The following is an 18049-nucleotide window of genomic DNA, read 5'->3' as shown; positions in this document are numbered from 1 at the left end:
CCTTCCTCTGCAGATTGAGTTATTGTGCATTCACCTGCTCCGCTGCTGTCTCATTCCCTTTGGGAACATGTGCTGCTTTAGAATGGGATTTTGTCACAGACTTGTGTCTGCACCAGCACATTCACTGTAACCACTAAATTATTGCTTTACCTGACTTGTTAACAAGTTAAATGCTATGGAATATATATTTTTTGGCTAATCTAGGTCACTGTACATAGACAGCAACTAAGGTTTACAACCAAACATCATACCACAAATCGATTGTGAGGAAAATATTGATATGCAATATGTGATGAATGAAAAGTTTCTTACCATCATACCAAACATTTACTTTTGTCTGCTAATGCTTCTGTGAATATGATGTCAAGGTCTGAAAGTCGGTTAGCAAGACTTTCACGGATCTTCCAAACAGTCGTTGAACTTGAGTTTTCCCAGCACCTCGTGCACTCACCGCCTACCAATCTGTCATGACATTGTTTCCTGAGCACTTCGAGCCCTTCTCATTAATGTTGGATTTCTTAATTTCAGAAATAGTCACTTGCAAAAAAATTCCAAATCGAGGTCGATGTAGTAGATAAATACATTTAGTTACATTTGGATTTACGTCAACCAGTCGAAGCGTTACACCGCTGCATCCACCTCGGCTCAGATATGCATTGTGACTGCTTTGCCATCAGACATTACTTAATGATTTCCCTTTTCATGTTTGTGCAAACAAACAATTGTACTACTCACTTCATAATCAGTCCTCTGAATCTTACTTCTTCTTACTCTGATTACTTCTAGCACTGTTGTTCATTGGTCAGTGTATAAGGTATTCGTTTCTGTATTGTTGTCAGCTCTTGGGTCCACATGGAAAAAGATAATGTATTTAAACACACATACACACAGTCCCTGGGGCAGGGGGCTCGGCCTGTACTAGGCGGCTGGATGTATTAATCTGGTAACCATTGGAAAATGTGCTCTGCCTGTTCTGGCTCCAAATGAGGCCTGAGCGGGGGGAGTCCCAGAGGCTCCATTGAGCAGGGAGACATCAGGGTGACACATCACAGTCAGTGGAGGTACTGTGGCTCTATTGGTTTACACCCCATCATGGCCTTCATCCCTCAGACCGCTGGGGTCCTGCTAAAAGGGGTGCGGGGACTGTTACCATGGAAACTAAGAGGCAAGAGTAAGTACGCGGGTTCATGTGTGTTAACGTGTTTACTTCCTCTATTTGATTGTCATCATCGCTCTGTGACACACTCCAAAATAGGCACCCTGACGTGTTTGCTTTGAGATGAACTGCACCGTGGTGACAGAGCGATGGGCTCTTGTCGAGGCGGTTGTGCAGAACATTTGTCTGTCAGACTTTGTTCTACTATGAAGTGGAATTAAGCCACTGTTTAAGCCGACTGGGAATTAAAACTGTTGATGTTCGACTTGTGTTTTGAATCTAAACTCTCCTGCTGGTTTCTTCATACAGTTTTAATGTGGCATTTTGGTATGAGAGCCGGTGTCATTAGGGAAACTGCGCGTACCTTTCGAGGTAGCACTGTGTGTGGCAATGTTACTGTTTGAAGTCGTTCTACTCGTGGTCTCCCATCGCTGAGCCAGGTCAGCTGGCAGACCAAACGGCATGTCTGTTGTCGCACCTGTCCATTGCATGGAGCTGTTTGGTTTCACAGGCATGTGTGCATGTGTGTGTGTGTGTACGTGTGAAAAACAGAATCACATCTGCAGACTTGCGTGTGTGTGCATGTCTAACCTTTGTGCTATGGTTGGTGATTGCAGGTAATCCTTCCACCAGCCAAAGCAAAAAAACCATAAAGCAGCGATTCCTCAAGCTGCTGCCGTGCTGCAAACCCTCGGCTGCCCCCTCAATCAGTCAAAGCAAGTGCTCCTTCACTCTCTATACATCTCTTCTTCCTTCAGTGTCCCCAGACTCTTCGGTGAAGACTCATGCAGACACTTGCGGTTGGATGCAGTCACATACACACACAGCCACCGCAAAGAGTTTACACATAAACCCGCATACAGAAACACACTCGGCTCTAAAACACTGTGGGATTATTGCATCTTATTGGTCAGAGCTGTTGTCATATTCTGGGATTTGAAGCGTGTTATGTCCTCGTGGGCGATGGAAGATGTGTGTGCGTGCGCGTATATGGAGGTCTTCTCATACGCGACACATGCTGTGAGTTGACAGTTAGTTCAGGAGAAACAGATGGAATGAGAACGGGAGGCAGAGTATCTGTTTGTGACCGTGCTTCGCGCCTTTTAAAGAAGTCTCTCCTGGACCGTTTTCATTCATGTTTGACGTCTTCCCTCACCTCCTCAGTTCAGGGCTCTCCCAAGTTTTGTCCAGTGAACTCAGTCATACTGTAAAGGTTTTCCTGTTTTGCTTTGTGATATTAACAGCTATGCTTGCTTGACCTACATTGCCCTTAGTCGTGTTTTGATACAGTGAAATTGTAAAAGAATGATAAAATTGAATAATGATTGTAAGTAAGGGGCGTTATACTGTGCTGGAGACCCTAACCTGTGGGTCAGAATTGGCCCGCCAAAAGCTTGAAGTTGGTCCAGATGTTTATAGCAAACATAGACGAACAGAATGCTTATTATTGCAATATATTTTGTGAGGTAAACATGCGCTTTGCATGTACAGAATCCCTAATTTATCAAGTATTTTTCACAATCTGAGCAAGGCGAGCAGAGTGACACCTTGCGTAGGAAGTCAGTCGATTAAGGGAACTTGGAGACGAAGTACTGAATTGTATCTTAACAATACAATACAATAGATTTTTACTTCTGGAATGTGGCCAGCCATAATTAAAGGGTGAATCCACCAATTTTATATGTTAAAAAGTGTGATTACAGGTCTTTGGGACTACTACTGCACTATGTGAAAAAGCAGTGTAAAGCCTTTGGGCTCTAGAGAACCTGTTTGTAATCTGATAAATTGCCTCCAGTAATTCCACTCCGTGACTTAGCTGCATTGTGGGTAATGTAGGCACCAGGAAGAAGATTGCATGGAATACCAAAAGCAACATCTCTGGCTCTGCGGCAACGATTTTGACCATTTTTTTCAAAACTGCCAAACATTGGAGTGCAATGCCAGACCAGCTGACTACCATTCAAAACCTGGTCTTCCCATAATGCAACTTAGCCACTGATGGACATGCAGCCTCTATAGCCAAAAACATATGTACTACTTTACTACTTTTTTGCATATACAGTAGTACTCCATAAGACTTGTAAACATACTTTAATGTGTAAAATGAGTGAAGTTACCTTTTAAGTTTCCATTTGGACCGTGCAAGGGAAAAAGGGCTCTCAAGTATAAGACTTGTTTTTTATCATGAGCTCAAGTTTGATGTCTTCATTACAACATGCTGACCAGCGGAGGCTGGCGGAGTGATACATCCTAACTGACACTGGTCTTTCTGTCACACAGACAGCGTCGAAGATGACTTTGAGCTCTCCACCGTGTGCCACCGCCCTGAAAGCATGGACAAGCTGCAGGAGCAGACTAAGTTCACCAAGAAGGAGCTGCAGGTCCTCTACAGGGGCTTCAAAAACGTAGGTCTGGCTAAAGAAGAGTGTTGGGAAGACTGCAAATGAACCGAAAAAAAAATCTGGTTCAAGTTACACCCTGATGGGAGTTGGGAGCAGTAATGAGTCTGGCGGAGGCTGAAGTTACCACACATTCCTTTATTTATTCTGCTCTGTTTGATAACTAATGGCTTTTTTCTCATTTCACACAGGAGTGTCCAAGTGGTGTGGTGAATGAGGAGAACTTTAAAACCATTTACTCCCAGTTCTTTCCACAGGGAGGTGAGTTGACAACTCCCGCCATTTAACCCTAAAGAGCGCCAACTATGCCCATAACACTCTCCTTTACATCATCTTTTTCTCCATTGAACTGTCAGGCGATGGTGTAAATAACCTCATTTATTTGATGTGTAGTGGTACACATGGAGCTTTTTCATCATTACAAAGAAATGAACTTAATTAACTCATTATAAATCTGCTGGATGAACTATAGTCCACACACTGCAAAGAGGCGAGGCCATTTGTCATTTCATGATATTTAGGTTGATGAAATGTTAACCACTCGCCTCCAGTAGTATTTGAAATTATTCTAATATCTCAGCTATATTTAGCTCGCCGCTAATCCTAGCTGTTCAAAGACTTTGTTTCATGTTTCAAGGGTGCGCGGGTCACTGTAAGTCTCTACCTTTGCAGATTCGAGTATGTATGCACATTTCCTGTTTGAAGCCTTCGACACAAACAAGAACGGCTCCGTTAGTTTCGAGGTGAGCTCTATTCTTATAACGGCTTCCTTTTTAGGGATAAAAGCAAATATGTGCTCCAGTGAGATTTGCCACCACGGCTGCATCCACACAGATATGTCTTCCCTCTAAATACCAGCCCAGAGCGATTAGTGCTGTGATAAAGATTTGACTTTGTTTAATGAGTCAAGATTTAAAACGTAGCCGAAACAATACAGTAAACTGTTCCCCTTCTGTGTCAGGACTTTGTTTTCGGCCTGTCCATCATCCTGAGAGGGACCATTAATGACCGATTAAACTGGGCGTTCAACCTTTATGACCTGAACAAGGACGGCTGCATCACCAAAGAGGTAACACACGCTCATCACATCAGGTTGCTCTGAAATTACTTGCTTTAATGGCTTCTTTGCAGGGTGTTAATTACGCTAATGAGGACTATGAGGTTATATCCTGAATATTTTGGGGGATATGGAGTTTTTGGCAACCTGTCCCTTTCGCGATTTAATTTAAGAATGAATCTAGTGTGGATCTTGGCTGCCAAGATATTGATCACTGCCTGCATCAAGTTTTATTTTGAAATGTAGAACTTTGCTCCAGTATGTCAGTGGTATTTTTCACACTGGCCTGTTATTGTTGAATGTAACGGGGTCAAAAATAAAGTAAAACCACCACCAAGTGTACAAAAAATCTTGTATTTAGAACTCCAGGACTTCCATACTTCTGACAACCTGGCCAAGGCCAAGCTGTTTTAACATCCTCAATAACATTTTCTCCATTTCGCCCATCACATTCCAGGAGATGATGGACATCATGAGGTCCATCTATGACATGATGGGGAAGTACACATACCCCACTATGCAGGATGATGCTCCAAGAGAACACGTTGAGAGCTTCTTCCAGGTCAAACTCAGCAGTAGTCCTGATGTCATTACGATATAAGTGCACGAAAATACTGCGGGAGATCAAAATAATGACAAATGATGAACAAAGTTCTTGAACATACAAAAGTTTTTTTTCTTTGAGTAAATCTTTGGACGCGTTTTTTCCAACAGAAAATGGACCGGAACAAAGACGGGGTGGTCACCATCGAGGAGTTCATCGAGTCATGCAAAAAGGTACAGCAGAGAGGGGGAATCGAAAAGGAACAGATCAGCATTTTGGGAAATATGCCTACCAGTATTTGCATTCTTGCGAAGAGTTAGGTGCGAAGATTGACATCACTTTCATACTTTCACACTTTTTTACTTTCAACTCTAAAGGAATATTTATGGTGTGCAGCTCAATGTAAAACCACAGCTTGATGTTAACATATTAATGAATTATTTGGTAATATTGATTATTCAAATTTAGGTGCTAACAGCTGGATTTTGCAGTTTGGATAAAAAAGTCAAGCTTGCTGTTTTCCCTTCTTAACAACGCTAATCTAATTACACTTGGCTCTAGCTTTGTACTTAATGGACAGACACGAGAGAGGTATCAGTCCTCTTATCTAACTCACTGCAGGAAAGCAAAATACTGCAATATGTTAAACTGGACCTCACTTTTCCCCCGTGTGAATCACTTGAGTGATCCCTAACGACAAACAATGCTGCCTCCTCATCTCATCCTCTTGTCTCCGTCTAGGATGAGAACATCATGCAGTCCATGCAGCTGTTTGACAACGTCATCTAAGGATCTGGACCAGAGAGGACGCTGGCGCCAGGGAGGGGAGTGTGTGTGTAAGAGGAAATCGGGATCGAAACGTGAGAGAGAGTTTGTGAATGTGTGTGTGCGTGGCCGTCTTCTGACTTGCAAGCTTGTGCTTGTGTGTCTGTTGAGAGCCGTGAGTCCTGAGGGCACCGAGAGGCCCTCTCCCTCGTCCTGGTTCCCCAGCGGAGTTGCCCCGTCTCCCTCCCTCATCATGCAGAACCTTAGTTTTACCCCAGAGACACAAAGAGAGAAGACAAGCAGCAGGCTCACAGGCACCGGTACACCCCACTTCTTTTATTTAGAACTGTTACTGATGGAGGAACTACGTCAGCCTGTAATGGCTCAACTCAGAGGGAGGAAGTTGCCCCCAAACCTTGTTCCAAGATCACTTTTCCCCTTTTCCCTGTGATGGCTGAGATTCGGATTCGTGATTCTGATCCTGCCTCTGTGCATGTGGGCAACGCCTCCCTGGAGCAGCTAGACCGCTCGCGCCCCAGCCATAGAAATAGAGATGAGTCTACTGCCATCTAGTGGACGAGAAGGAACGAGAAAGACGCTTCCCGAGGAAACAGCTGAGATCCAAGCGATCGCGCTTTGTGGAGGTTCAAACGCGTCGTTTCCCACGAGGAACTGATTTCAATATCGCATGATGATGTCACTAATATCCAATTATGTATTTACAGAGATACTCCAAAGTCTGCTTGTCTGTCTGCTGTTCCTTGTCATTCACAGGTGCCTCACCCTTTGTGTATGTGTGCGTGCATGTGTAACAGAAAGAGATGTCATCCATCTAACCCGAGTAAGACTCATACGGGGAAACACACCCACCTCCATTCATGGGATTCTGGTAGAATAATTCCCGGCCTTCCAAACTATTACAGTCCTAGCTGTAGGTGTCTATAGACTGTTGTACATTTTCTAGCATTCCCAGTGGTGTGATATTAGGCGGTACAATATGGTGGATGACGAGCTGTTTTGACCATCCCAGCTTCTCCCGACACAGGACCAGCATACCACAGTCGGACTAATACACATTCAAGGGGAATTTATTAGATTTCAGATTGTATTTGTGAACTTCTTGTAATCGGAAATGTCACGTGGTTGTAGCAGGTTCCACCACAAATATCTCAGAACCCTCCATTCGATTTGGCTCGTTCAATTTTCAAAGAGGCCTAGTATGTGTGTGTGTGTGTGTGTGTGTTCTGTTAGTGAGAGAGACATGGTTTAATAACATGGTTTCTTTTATGCCCTCCATAATCCCATTCTGTATTCTCCCTCCTTCTGTAACACCAAAGAGACGACAACAAATTAAAGAGGTATACGATGCCACCCTAAGTGAAGACATGAAGCCCCCCCGGTGGGTGAAGAGAGAGGGAGATGCTGTGTAGTAAATGAGGCAAGGGGCAATCAGAGGTGGAAGGATATATCTCGGCAACATGGCAACGTGGTTTACCTGCACACAGCTCAACCTGGAGTGTAGCTTTAGGTTGTAAACCCACGTGAAAGGCTCAATCAACAACTACTTATTAATGCCTCTACTCAAACTAGATCTGCTCTTGCATCTAAGGAGGTGTGCGTAAAAAAGAGGCACTCAAGCTGTAATTAAAAACGGGCTGTAGTGCATTTCAAATGCAGAGACAAACACGGCATAGCAATAAAGTTCTCGACCACGAATCAGCACTTTTCCACTCATCCAACCTCTCACTCCTCTCAGAGCACAGTAGGGGTGCAGTAAGACCCTGATGAAAATATGCACTTGCCACCACGCATTTTGTTTTTGTTTTTTTCTGTTCTGCATTTTATAATTTCTGAGAAGTAATAGTGGTTTGGCTCTGATTGTTCCTTGCCAACAGTCTTTATCTTCCATTCCTGACCACAAGTAAAAACCTGTCTATACCCGCATGTGCTGTGTCTAGAACAATGAAAAAACCTACTAACCCGTTGTACTGACTGTCTAGTTAGCTAGCCTCAACTGGTTGCATTACGTATTCAAAATGTGTATATTTTGTACAGAGACAATAAAAAAATCACAGTTACTATGCAAAATGGAGTGGAGTTTGAATACTTAAAGACTGTACATAATCGTCTTTATTAAAAGAGGAAGGCTTTTAGCTTTACATATTCTGAAGATGCAGTACAAAGCAACAATCAAGACTTAACATATTATTTACCTTCATCAAATTCATCATCACAAAGTCAGCAGAGAAATGGTTCATAACTTAAATATACACAATTATACAAATAATCCCAACAGCCACATCTAAATGAACTAACAGGCAGTGTACGGTTAGGCAACAGAGAGCGATCACTAGTTAGCAAATTTTCATTGAAAGCATCCTACTGTGAACGTGAAAAAAAAACAGTAAGTCAGTCTACTTAAGCCAAATAAATGTGTCCTGTTGCTGTGTCATTAAAGATGGATAGAAACTGAAAATGTTCTCGTTTTGCATTCCTTTGTTTATTTCCTTGCAAAACAGAAAACCTAAGTTGTCATCTCCTGATGACAACGTGCATCCACAAATGGTTCAGTCAATTTCTCTTTGACAACCTTGATGTTTTATATTTTCTTTTCTAACAAAAACACTCAAGTAACAATCCTGCTTTGATAAGGCTGTGATGTAATTATTACTTTGCGCCACCGCAGAGCAGATTCACTTCAGCATATGCATAAAAATCAACTGTTCAATGAAAATCTTCTGTTTTTACCACCTCCATCTTTTCACTTTTCTTCTCTGAATGCCTTGTTCACAATGACACTGCTGACTCTTAGAGGCTTGAGGTGTGGCTAGTAAGGATCTGTCCGTAAAAGAAGCAGGTGTTTACTTGGGCATTTTGCGGAGCTCTGCCAAGACCCAGATGGCCAGTGAGAGAAGAGCCACAGAGCCAGACTGGTGAGTTGCTGCCAGTGGAGTGGGGACGTAAAGTAACAAGGTGCTGATGCCGAGGGCAACCTGAAGAGGAAAACACACAGAGTTTAGTTACACTGAAGAGTAATGTACTGAGTTTCCATGTTACTGAGCTGACTGACAGCCTACCTGTGCATAGGCCATTGTTGTCAGGAGGTTGATGGCCATCCTAGCCCTCCTGGGCAGAACCATCCTCCTCGAGAAGAGATAGAGGCCTGTAATTGCAGTCAAAGAAGAGATCGCCTAGAAAAAGAAAAATTCAGAAGACCATAAAAAACCTGCTGCTTGAATCCAGATAATATTTCATTTGAATTAGAAGGTTGAAATGTTATCCACAAGATTATTTCAGTTTAGAAATAAACAAATACCAGAATTCTGTGGTCAAACTGCACAGTTGTAGGATTTTCAAAGAAGTTCTTGAGGGCGGGGGAGAATGCCAGGAGATCATCAGGGACCCATCGTTCTCCCATCTTAGGGAAGGAGTTGTACACCAGCCCAGCATCCAAACCAGCAACAAAAGCACCTGTTAAACAGCACATGTATAGATTACACTCTCCTCTATCTCATCTTTAAAATCTGCAGCATTAAATTTCACACAACATCTTTACTGGTCCAGGTATTTACGTCAATTTTGGGCTGACACTCGGAATATGCTCTACAGTAAACTATACTGTAATACCTTAGCTTTAAGTATGGAGACTGTAGCTAAGGATTTATTTGCATCCAGAATGAGACATTACACTGAAAGTCACACATTGTCACATTTCATTCACACAAGATCAAACTGTACCTGAAAGAGCAGTAAGGAAGACGAGGCCACCAGTACCCTTGGCAAACCTCCTCAGTTGCAGGAGATTTTTGGTTTCGGCCAACTGTGAAAGAGGTGCGTCATGAATTAAAGAACCCATAAACTTACAGCACGCAAACTGTGTGACATTTGATAACACAGACCGAGGCCAAACAGAAACAACAATCGATGTTTGGTCTGTGCGCAAGAAACACTGTACCTTGTGTGCAGGCCGCAGCAGAGTGAGCCCTGTCCAGAGACTGGCACAGTACAGCAACAAGGCTGAGCCAAGGTGAGCGCTCAGACGATACTGGCTGACCCGCGGGATGTCGTAAGACTCAGGCTTCTCCTCCAGACCGCTTTTTACCATGTACCACCCCAGCAAGCCCTGAGAAGACACACGCAATGAAAACGGTGCTCCGGTGGTTTTTGACATGACTTTGACATCAATACAATTCAAATCTAGTAATGTGGTAAGGACTGCCTTCCTATCACCACTTCTGTACTGAGTCTTACCTGGAAAAAGACAAATCCGCAAAGCCCCAGCACTTTTCCCTTCATGGAGCGATTGAAGTATCCTTTCCTCCAGAAGTAAATGGTGGGGAGGACGTACGCAAGTCCAACCAGCCTACCCCACATACGATGCCCCCACTCCATGAAGAAGATGAACTTAAACTCTGACAGAGTCATGTCATGGTTCATTCTGGGAAAACATAAGGACAACGAATTATTCCTTTGTATATTAAAACCTGCATACTTTGAAAAAATATATAAAACAGGTATATTCAGTCGCACAATTGTGAAATTTGTCATCAAATAAAAATACAGTTTGTATTCAATGTTTAAAACCACTGCTGATGTAGAAATAATAACAGGATACAAACCAGTGTTTGATTGTTAGATATGGGGTAAACAGAAAAAGGGCCTTACATTTTGAACTCAGGAAACTGCTGGTATTTAGAAAACTCAGCCTCCCACTCTGCTTGTGTTTGAGGCGGCTTCATCTCTCTCACCAGGTGCCAGTCAACCATGGAAAGCCCAGATTCCGTGAGCCTGATTGAAACAAATGAACATGCGCGATAAGTACATATGAACATCACTTACCATTACATACACAGGCAGAAATTTCACTCTGAAGTCGCTTTTACCTTGTGACGCCACCCAAGACGACAGCCCCAACCACCAGCCCGCTGCAGCCGACTAACCAGCGACCTAGTATGCGATTTGTAGCCGCACTGGGGACAGTAACTGCAGCCGGGGCGGGGGAGGCCCCAGCCTCTACTGTGATGGTGCTCTGACCTCTCTTCACAAGCCATTGTCGCAGCTGCGGACTCCGCTGCAAATAAAAAGGAGAGGGGACTTTAAACATATACATTTACTGAAAAGGGGGATTACTACAAGGAGCAAAATTCGAAAATAAAGGCTTGTGCACTAGTCTGTACCAATGCTCATGTGCACACATAACAAAACACTTCAAGAGTCTCAGACAACAAGTGTGCCTTCAACTCTGTGACATCAGTTTGTTGAGGACCCTTCTCTGTTTCATAACACACACACGTTATAAGATAACAATCATAAACGACTGTATCATTCGATTGTCCACATATTTTTGGCCATGTAACATAGATTAAACTACACAATACTTATTTTCTCCATCTTTAATCTGGTGACCAATTCGATTTCATATATCAGGGATGTAAGGCTGACTGGTCGGTTGGAGCCTCTGGTTTTTGGGGTAACGTAGCTGTAGGAGTCACGTCGCTTTTATGTTATCACAACGTGCTTCGTCTCGGGTCAGTTATTGTCCAGTACTGCAGTTATTTTATCATCAACATTAGGTTACATCGGGTGAGAAATGATGGACGAGCTACCTTCTCTAAGCTATGTATGCGGACGTGACTACCGACGCGTACACTCAAACTTACCATGTGACGTTAACTAGTCTAACCAAAATAAATAAACGCTGAAACAACACCGAAGACAAACTGGATTTGGCCGGTGGTTTCACTTTTCCACATTGTCTGACAAAACGGAGTAACAGCGATATAGCAGAGTTACATCGCCTGACCTTTTTCATGCCTTAGCTATCTAGCTAATGTTAGCAGCTAGTTTTATACTCACACTGTTGTTTTGAAATCCCTTGCCAGCGTTTCTGCAACCGCAAAATATCGCTGTCCGTACAGAAGAGAGTAACATCCTTGTGCCCTTGTGTTCGCAAGCGATGAACCGGTCCTGCGGTGGTCCTGCGTTGAAGTTATGAGAGACGAAGCTTAGGTAATAGATGTAACCGGCCGTCCTTACACAACCATGTTTCCTAACTGACGGTTCAACTTTGACCTCCTGACGTCACAACAAATCGACGAAAGGATTACTTTTTTATTATTATGATTGTATCACAACTGGAAACACACTATGCAAAAGAAGTGAAATATAACGAAAAACACAAACAATTCATTATTTTATATTTAAATTCTATTTTAAGGAGACAGGAAGCAAGTGGTTGGTGCATGTTTTGGGTCTTAGCGTACCCCGCATGGGCGGTTGCTCTCCTCCTGTTGCCTCAATTGTACTGCGCAGCCACTTTAGCGCCGTCCACCCGCCAAACAACGTGCTTGAAATTCAATTACCCGGAAATCCACTGTGGTGGCTGACTGGAGGAACTGTGGACAGGCAGTCATACAAACATATACTGACTTCATATTGCTTCCAATCGACTGATAAGGTCCCATGAAACGATAAGGAAGTGGATTTGACAGGTAGTTGTCGTGGCAGTTAACATTGTTGGCTAAAGTCATGTGAATGCTAACAAATTCACACTGAATCTCTTGTTGCCTCTGTCTGTCTGTCTGTCTGTCTGTATGACTGTCTGTGTTTATAGACAGTCAGAATGGCAGAGGGCTATTTAATGGAGGTGTGTGTGGACTCCGTGGAGTCCGCTGTCAATGCTGAACGAGGAGGTTGGTAAAACACTGTCGTGCTTTTTCTATTGGGGGGAGACACGACAGGTGAATAGGCTAACATATCATATCTTATCATACAGACATCACCAATCGTCCCCTGTTCTCTACTTAATGTGATTAAGACGACAATGTGTGTATTAGCTATAACTACTCTGAGGTTGTGTGCATGATTCTGAAAATAAGTTATTATCTACTTAGAAATGTAGTAGTTTGCATACAATTCCATAATATATATTGTGTTTTATTTTGTTGACATGGTACAGTGAAGGGTTTTTAACTGAGGGAAGTTTGGATATTTATTTTGTCACCTCATGAATCACAACATACTGTTAAAAAAAACATTATTTTCTTTGGCATGAAATGTTATATTTACATATACGTCACCTTCTTAAAATAATGTAAATAGTTAATGTCAGATTTTCAAGTTTTTCTAAAACCTGAACCAAATATAGATTATGATATTGATTAATAATTTTACCCAAAAAGGAAATGACAATAGATGACTATTTACATAGTCCCTTGGGCTAAAGATATATCCCGGAAAAAGCTTACAGAATTGCCTAAGTCACTCCGCCTTGTGACTTGGTCAAAATAATTCACACTGTTGACATAGGCCAGTATACTACAGGGGTAGATTGCATGATCTGTTTAACTGAGGATGTAGGTGATTTTACCAGAGGTGGCCAGCATCATGAAGAGCTGACTTAGGCAAAAAAAACAAAAAAAAAACTTTTTGGTCAAAAATGAATTGTTTTATTATTTTAAGAAGGTGACGATCAGTGAAAATCTTCAGAATATATATAGGAATAAAAGTGCTGTTTGTAAGTGCTACTGAAGTGGGGATTTCTGGATCGTATAAGAAAAAACTCATTTGGGGAGAACAGCCTTTAAATACTGTGTATGTGTTGCAAAAATCTATATATTTTAGATGGAAAAAATGGTATGTACATTTTGCTAATGCATTCTAATCTAATGTATCCCTTCGATGAAATCAGGTCTAAAATAAAAAACCTAATGTGTATACTGGACATTTTATTTTCACTTGTCTGATAGACGACATGTAATGAAAGCAAAGTAGCCCAAAGTCTGGTGTTGTCACCTGTTGTGTCTCCCCAAAAATGCACCATGACCTTATTGCTAAAGAACTTATGAAGCCACCTTAGCTTTATAGTAACTGGGAAAAGATGACAGCCAGTCAGACACAATTTAAATGCTGTTTCAGAATATTTTTTTTACCCTAGTACGTGTCGATCATTAAATGGACATGCAGTCATTTTGTGTCTCAAAGATCATGGACCATAAGAATTGTAGTGCAGCCTGAATGTTTGTCTCCCCCAACAGGTGCAGGTCGACTTGAACTGTGTTCTAGTCTTCTGGAGGGAGGACTCACTCCCAGTCTAGGTGAGCACAGTTCAGCCTGTTAAGATATTAGAAAATATCATAAAATTACACACTCCGTCATTGTTTTTTTTTTTGTTTTTTTTGCCGTAGGTCTGCTGCAGGTAGTGAAGCAGTATGTCAAAATCCCAGTCTACGTGATGATTCGGCCTCGTGGGGGGGACTTCTTGTACTCCGACCAGGAAGTGGAGGTGATGAAGAAGGACATAGAGCTGATAAAGAGCCACGGGGCCGATGGACTCGTGCTAGGAGCCCTGACCGAGGATGGACGCGTGGATGCAGAGCTGTGTATGGAGTTACTGGGTAATGCCTGCCTGTGTACTCGATATTATCTGAATGAGCTTAAGAGGCTCTAAACAAAAACAACCAAGATGCTCACTTACGGTTCATGACCGTCAGCTCCAGGAACGCGTAAAGAAAACATTTTAAAAGATCCACTTTACATTTAATGAGGGATAACTAGGTACTTTGTCTCAGCCTCCACGATCTTTTTTAAATCTTGCCACAACAAAAAACATTTCACTAAAATGCCGTTTTCAAAACAGCAGACCTGTAAACATGTCATTGTAGGAAAGAATCAGATGTACCGATAATTAAAAACATGAATTATTAACAGAAAATGACGAGTCAAATTGTCTACTGTGAAAAAGGTGTGTACTCTTATACCTGCCCACTCTAATTGCCAGGGGAAAGATACACAAGGACCTTTGCCTTCTTTCTAAATGTTATATAATAAACAGAATAATAACGTAAGGGTTCTTCCTGCTGAGTCTGCCAGTAATGCTGTGCCTTCTGTGAATCACACCACAACAAACAAATCCTGTCTTTGGCTTTGTGTTGCCAGCTTCTCATGATACACAGCATGAAATACAGGCATTGTTTTAGTTTTGAAATTCTGAAAGTGTGTGTGGCCCTGGTCAAAGTGAACCTGTGGACTCAGGAAGAGAGGAAAAATAGCCCAAAATCTCAAAATTGACCAGTGCAAAAAAAATGGTTATACACATTTTCTCACCCAATTAAACCCACCATGACCTTCTTGCTAAAAAGTTAATGGAAAAAAAAGAGTTCATACAGGGATCTTAACATAATAAAAAGGAACTAATTGCAGCCAATTGGGCACAATTTAAAAGGTGCGTCAGACTGTTCTTTTCTGTACGCGGTACTGAGCAATAAATGGACGTGCAGTCCTTGGCTCACAAACACCTGTTATGAATGTGCATCTCTTTTATACTGTGAATTTTGATATTTTATTATTTTATGTAAGGTTTTTTGTATTGTACCATGTATTTGTCTGATTTTTGCTCTCCAGCTGCTGCTCGACCTCTCCCCGTCACCTTCCACAGAGGTAACATTTTCTCCTCTAAATCGCATGTTCACTCGGAGCTTTTAAAGTTATTTGCAGCTGCCAACTCTGAACTCATGTCATTTAACTGAATTTGATCCCACTGCAGCTTTTGACATGGCTCATGACCCATCGGTTGCTCTTGAGATTCTGGTATCATTAGGGTTCCAGCGCGTGTTGACGAGTGGCTGTGACACCTCTGCTTTGGAGGGACTTCCTCTAATCAAACGGCTTATAGACCAAGTAAGTGTCAACTGTATGTATGCACACGTTTGCATGCAAGCCTCTGAAAAAGGTATGACTATTCATCTGTTATCTCCCCCTGTTCTTCCACTCATCAGGCGAAAGGGAGGATTTCCATCATGCCAGGTTAGTGCTTTTTTGTGTATGCAGTTTATGTGTCATTGTTTTGTTTTTTTCTTAATTGTTTATAAAAAAATGTTGAATGCAGGAGGAGGCATCACAGAGAGGAACCTGCAGAGAATTTTAGAGGGGTCAGGAGCCCAAGAGTTTCACTGCTCAGCCCGCTCCAGTAAAGATTCTGCCATGAAGTTCAGGCATGTTTAAATCCTGGCTCCATCCGTTTATTGTTCACATGCTTGTATACATTACAAGATTTCTTGCACCTATTAAGAGTCGAAGTTTGTCATCGTTGCTGCTGTTTCATAGTGTTTCTACTTGCAGGAACACCTGTGTGACGATGGGAGCTGCTTTCTCAGCGCCCGAGTATGGCCTGAAGGTGGCAGACGTGAGCAAAGTCCGCACTCTGAATGCAATAGCCAGAAATACCTTGTGAATGGGTAGTGGACAATCATGACAGACAGCAAAACAGATACCTCAGAAGTGATTGTGAGTCATTTTATCAATTGGTGAAGATTTATTTTCACCGCAGCCAAGAACGAGTAGACACGTCTGAACTGCCACAGAGTTCTGTTTTTCTGTATTTGTTTAATCACTGATGAATCAGTCCTTGTAAAGTTAGAGCTCAGGGACCGCCCTGCGACCTTCTGGGATGCACACTCTAAGTTTCTTACTGTGGAGAGTGATAAAAAAATTTACATTTATTATCCTGTGTGTGGCCATGATTGGTTTTCCCAAAACGAAGGAAAAGCACTGCTCAGTGCTGCGGCTGTTTTCAGAGGAGCATTTTTTCAGTTGCCATATAGTTGACCTATATTTGTTTACAAGTATTTGCAGTGGAAGATAATGAAAGCTGTGACCTCCTTTAGGCCTATATTTTTTACAAGGATGGAAACATTGTGAGCTCGGTTTGTTCATAATTTAATTAAATAGATTCAACAGTTACTGTAAGTGCACTTTCCTTTCTTGGTATTGTTGTCTTGTCACATTTAACACCACTGTCTTTATAATTAAATTTGAAGTGACATATCACACCAAAATACATATTTTTCCCCTTCCCTTTATGTACTGCACTGTCACAAGCATGAAGAAATATATGTATTTTGATTTAGTCCCTTTAAGAGAAAGGCCATACTATTATAGAATCATGCTTTATATACACTAGTCTTAATTTTAGTGTGTTTCAAGCGGTTAGGCAGTCATATCATTAGCCTCACTGATATCTAACTCGGCTGAATTGATTCTCAAATGTTTGATTCAAGTCTCCTAAATGGAGGCTTCAATCTCACATTGAAAACTGACCTCCTAAAGAGCCGTGTGGCCGAACTGAATCAGAATAGGAAATACTTTATTGATTCCTGAGGGGAAATTGCTTGTGTTACAGCTGCTCCCATTCAAAGTCCCAGAAATATATGCAGAAAAATTAAAAACTACATAAGCAAGAATAACAAAAACAGAACAAAAATACAAGAAATGTTCATTCTACTTGAATATATCCGTATATACAGTGTGATTAATAATGCTACAGTTGAAATATGGGTTATTGCGATATTGTTTGTCTTAATTATTGCACATTAGAGAGAAACAAAGCGTCCAGAGTCCTCTTACTGACTCAGAGTGAGAGACTCTGAGAGCGAGGAGTGACAGAAGTGACAGAAAAAGAAACTATTCATCTTTTATTTCACATGACAAAGGTCAATCAAACTGTACTGACTTAATCACCACGGGGTACTATAACTATGTGCAGACCAGTCAGGTGTTAACATACTGAGTAGCATAAGCGACACTGTGATGAGCCTGTGACCCGTTCAGACAAATATCCCTGGGTATTTTCAAGAAGCGGGTTTATGTCACAGGGATGACATAGTCCCGCTCAAAACTGGAACTTGAACTGATGATCTGTTCAGGGTTTAACTGGGCAAAGTTATTCAGTTACTACATAAACCTACACAAGTGTGTTACCTTTCAAGCCTTCATCGTTGCGTGCTGTAAAAGTGAGATCATTGTGGTTCAGTGGTGATCTGTCCCTGATGGGATATCTCTGGGTCTCATGATGTTGAAAACTGATTTTATTAACAAGGTCGGAGAGCAAAAATTTGAGTTTGTTATGATTGAAGCAGCCGTTTATGTTGTCTGAAAGTAGGCTCGCCCGTTTCCGCAAAGATGATGGATTGATAGATTTTAATTTCAAAACATGTGAAAACAAAAGAAAGAATGTCTCAAAAAACAAAACAGTACACGGGTTAAAAAAGGAGCAGGAGGAAGTATACACTTCAAGTAAACAAATCCTACCCTTCTCCACTACTTGATTAAGTAAGACATCTGTATATAAA

The 18049-nt window shown here is 41.8% G+C and overlaps 3 protein-coding genes across 8 annotated transcripts in view; 2 read left to right on the top strand and 1 right to left on the bottom strand.

Annotated features, from left to right (window-relative positions):
• The window catches only part of LOC115596497 (Kv channel-interacting protein 2), a 107505-nt gene extending 99496 nt beyond the window's left edge, over positions 1-8009 (top strand). For 5 of the 6 annotated variants that reach the window (XM_030441670.1, XM_030441669.1, XM_030441668.1 and 2 more), the window contains exons 2-8: positions 3437-3561; positions 3747-3816; positions 4228-4298; positions 4517-4624; positions 5070-5174; positions 5327-5389; positions 5898-6099. In XM_030441670.1, coding sequence (XP_030297530.1) covers positions 3437-3561; positions 3747-3816; positions 4228-4298; positions 4517-4624; positions 5070-5174; positions 5327-5389; positions 5898-5945 — 590 coding nt within the window. In that variant the 3' untranslated portion in view covers positions 5946-6099. Of the gene's footprint in view, positions 1-1773; positions 1873-3436; positions 3562-3746; positions 3817-4227; positions 4299-4516; positions 4625-5069; positions 5175-5326; positions 5390-5897 lie in introns of all 6 variants that reach the window. The other variant, XM_030441665.1, reaches the window with a different exon arrangement.
• A 24-nt stretch (positions 8010-8033) lies between these two features.
• Positions 8034-11970, bottom strand: cox15 (cytochrome c oxidase assembly factor COX15). Its single transcript, XM_030441663.1, has 9 exons — positions 11778-11970; positions 10805-10992; positions 10587-10709; positions 10173-10359; positions 9877-10044; positions 9660-9741; positions 9238-9392; positions 8999-9112; positions 8034-8914 (listed from the first exon to the last, which is right to left on the bottom strand). The coding sequence occupies exons 1-9, from the start codon at positions 11850-11852 to the stop codon at positions 8783-8785; spliced, it is 1224 nt and encodes a 407-aa protein (XP_030297523.1). The 5' UTR covers positions 11853-11970; the 3' UTR covers positions 8034-8782.
• Positions 11971-12289: 319 nt separating this feature from the next.
• cutc (cutC copper transporter homolog (E. coli)) lies at positions 12290-16661 on the top strand. The gene is made up of 9 exons (XM_030440925.1): positions 12290-12412; positions 12535-12613; positions 13958-14017; positions 14108-14317; positions 15324-15359; positions 15466-15599; positions 15698-15725; positions 15808-15913; positions 16041-16661. The coding sequence occupies exons 2-9, from the start codon at positions 12544-12546 to the stop codon at positions 16150-16152; spliced, it is 756 nt and encodes a 251-aa protein (XP_030296785.1). The 5' UTR covers positions 12290-12412; positions 12535-12543; the 3' UTR covers positions 16153-16661.
• The last annotated feature ends 1388 nt before the right edge of the window (positions 16662-18049 follow it).

This window comes from Sparus aurata, chromosome 15, assembly GCF_900880675.1.
Source record: "Sparus aurata chromosome 15, fSpaAur1.1, whole genome shotgun sequence".
Classification (NCBI taxonomy): Eukaryota; Metazoa; Chordata; class Actinopteri; order Spariformes; family Sparidae; genus Sparus; species Sparus aurata.
This window is presented reverse-complemented; position numbering and strand designations above follow the sequence as displayed.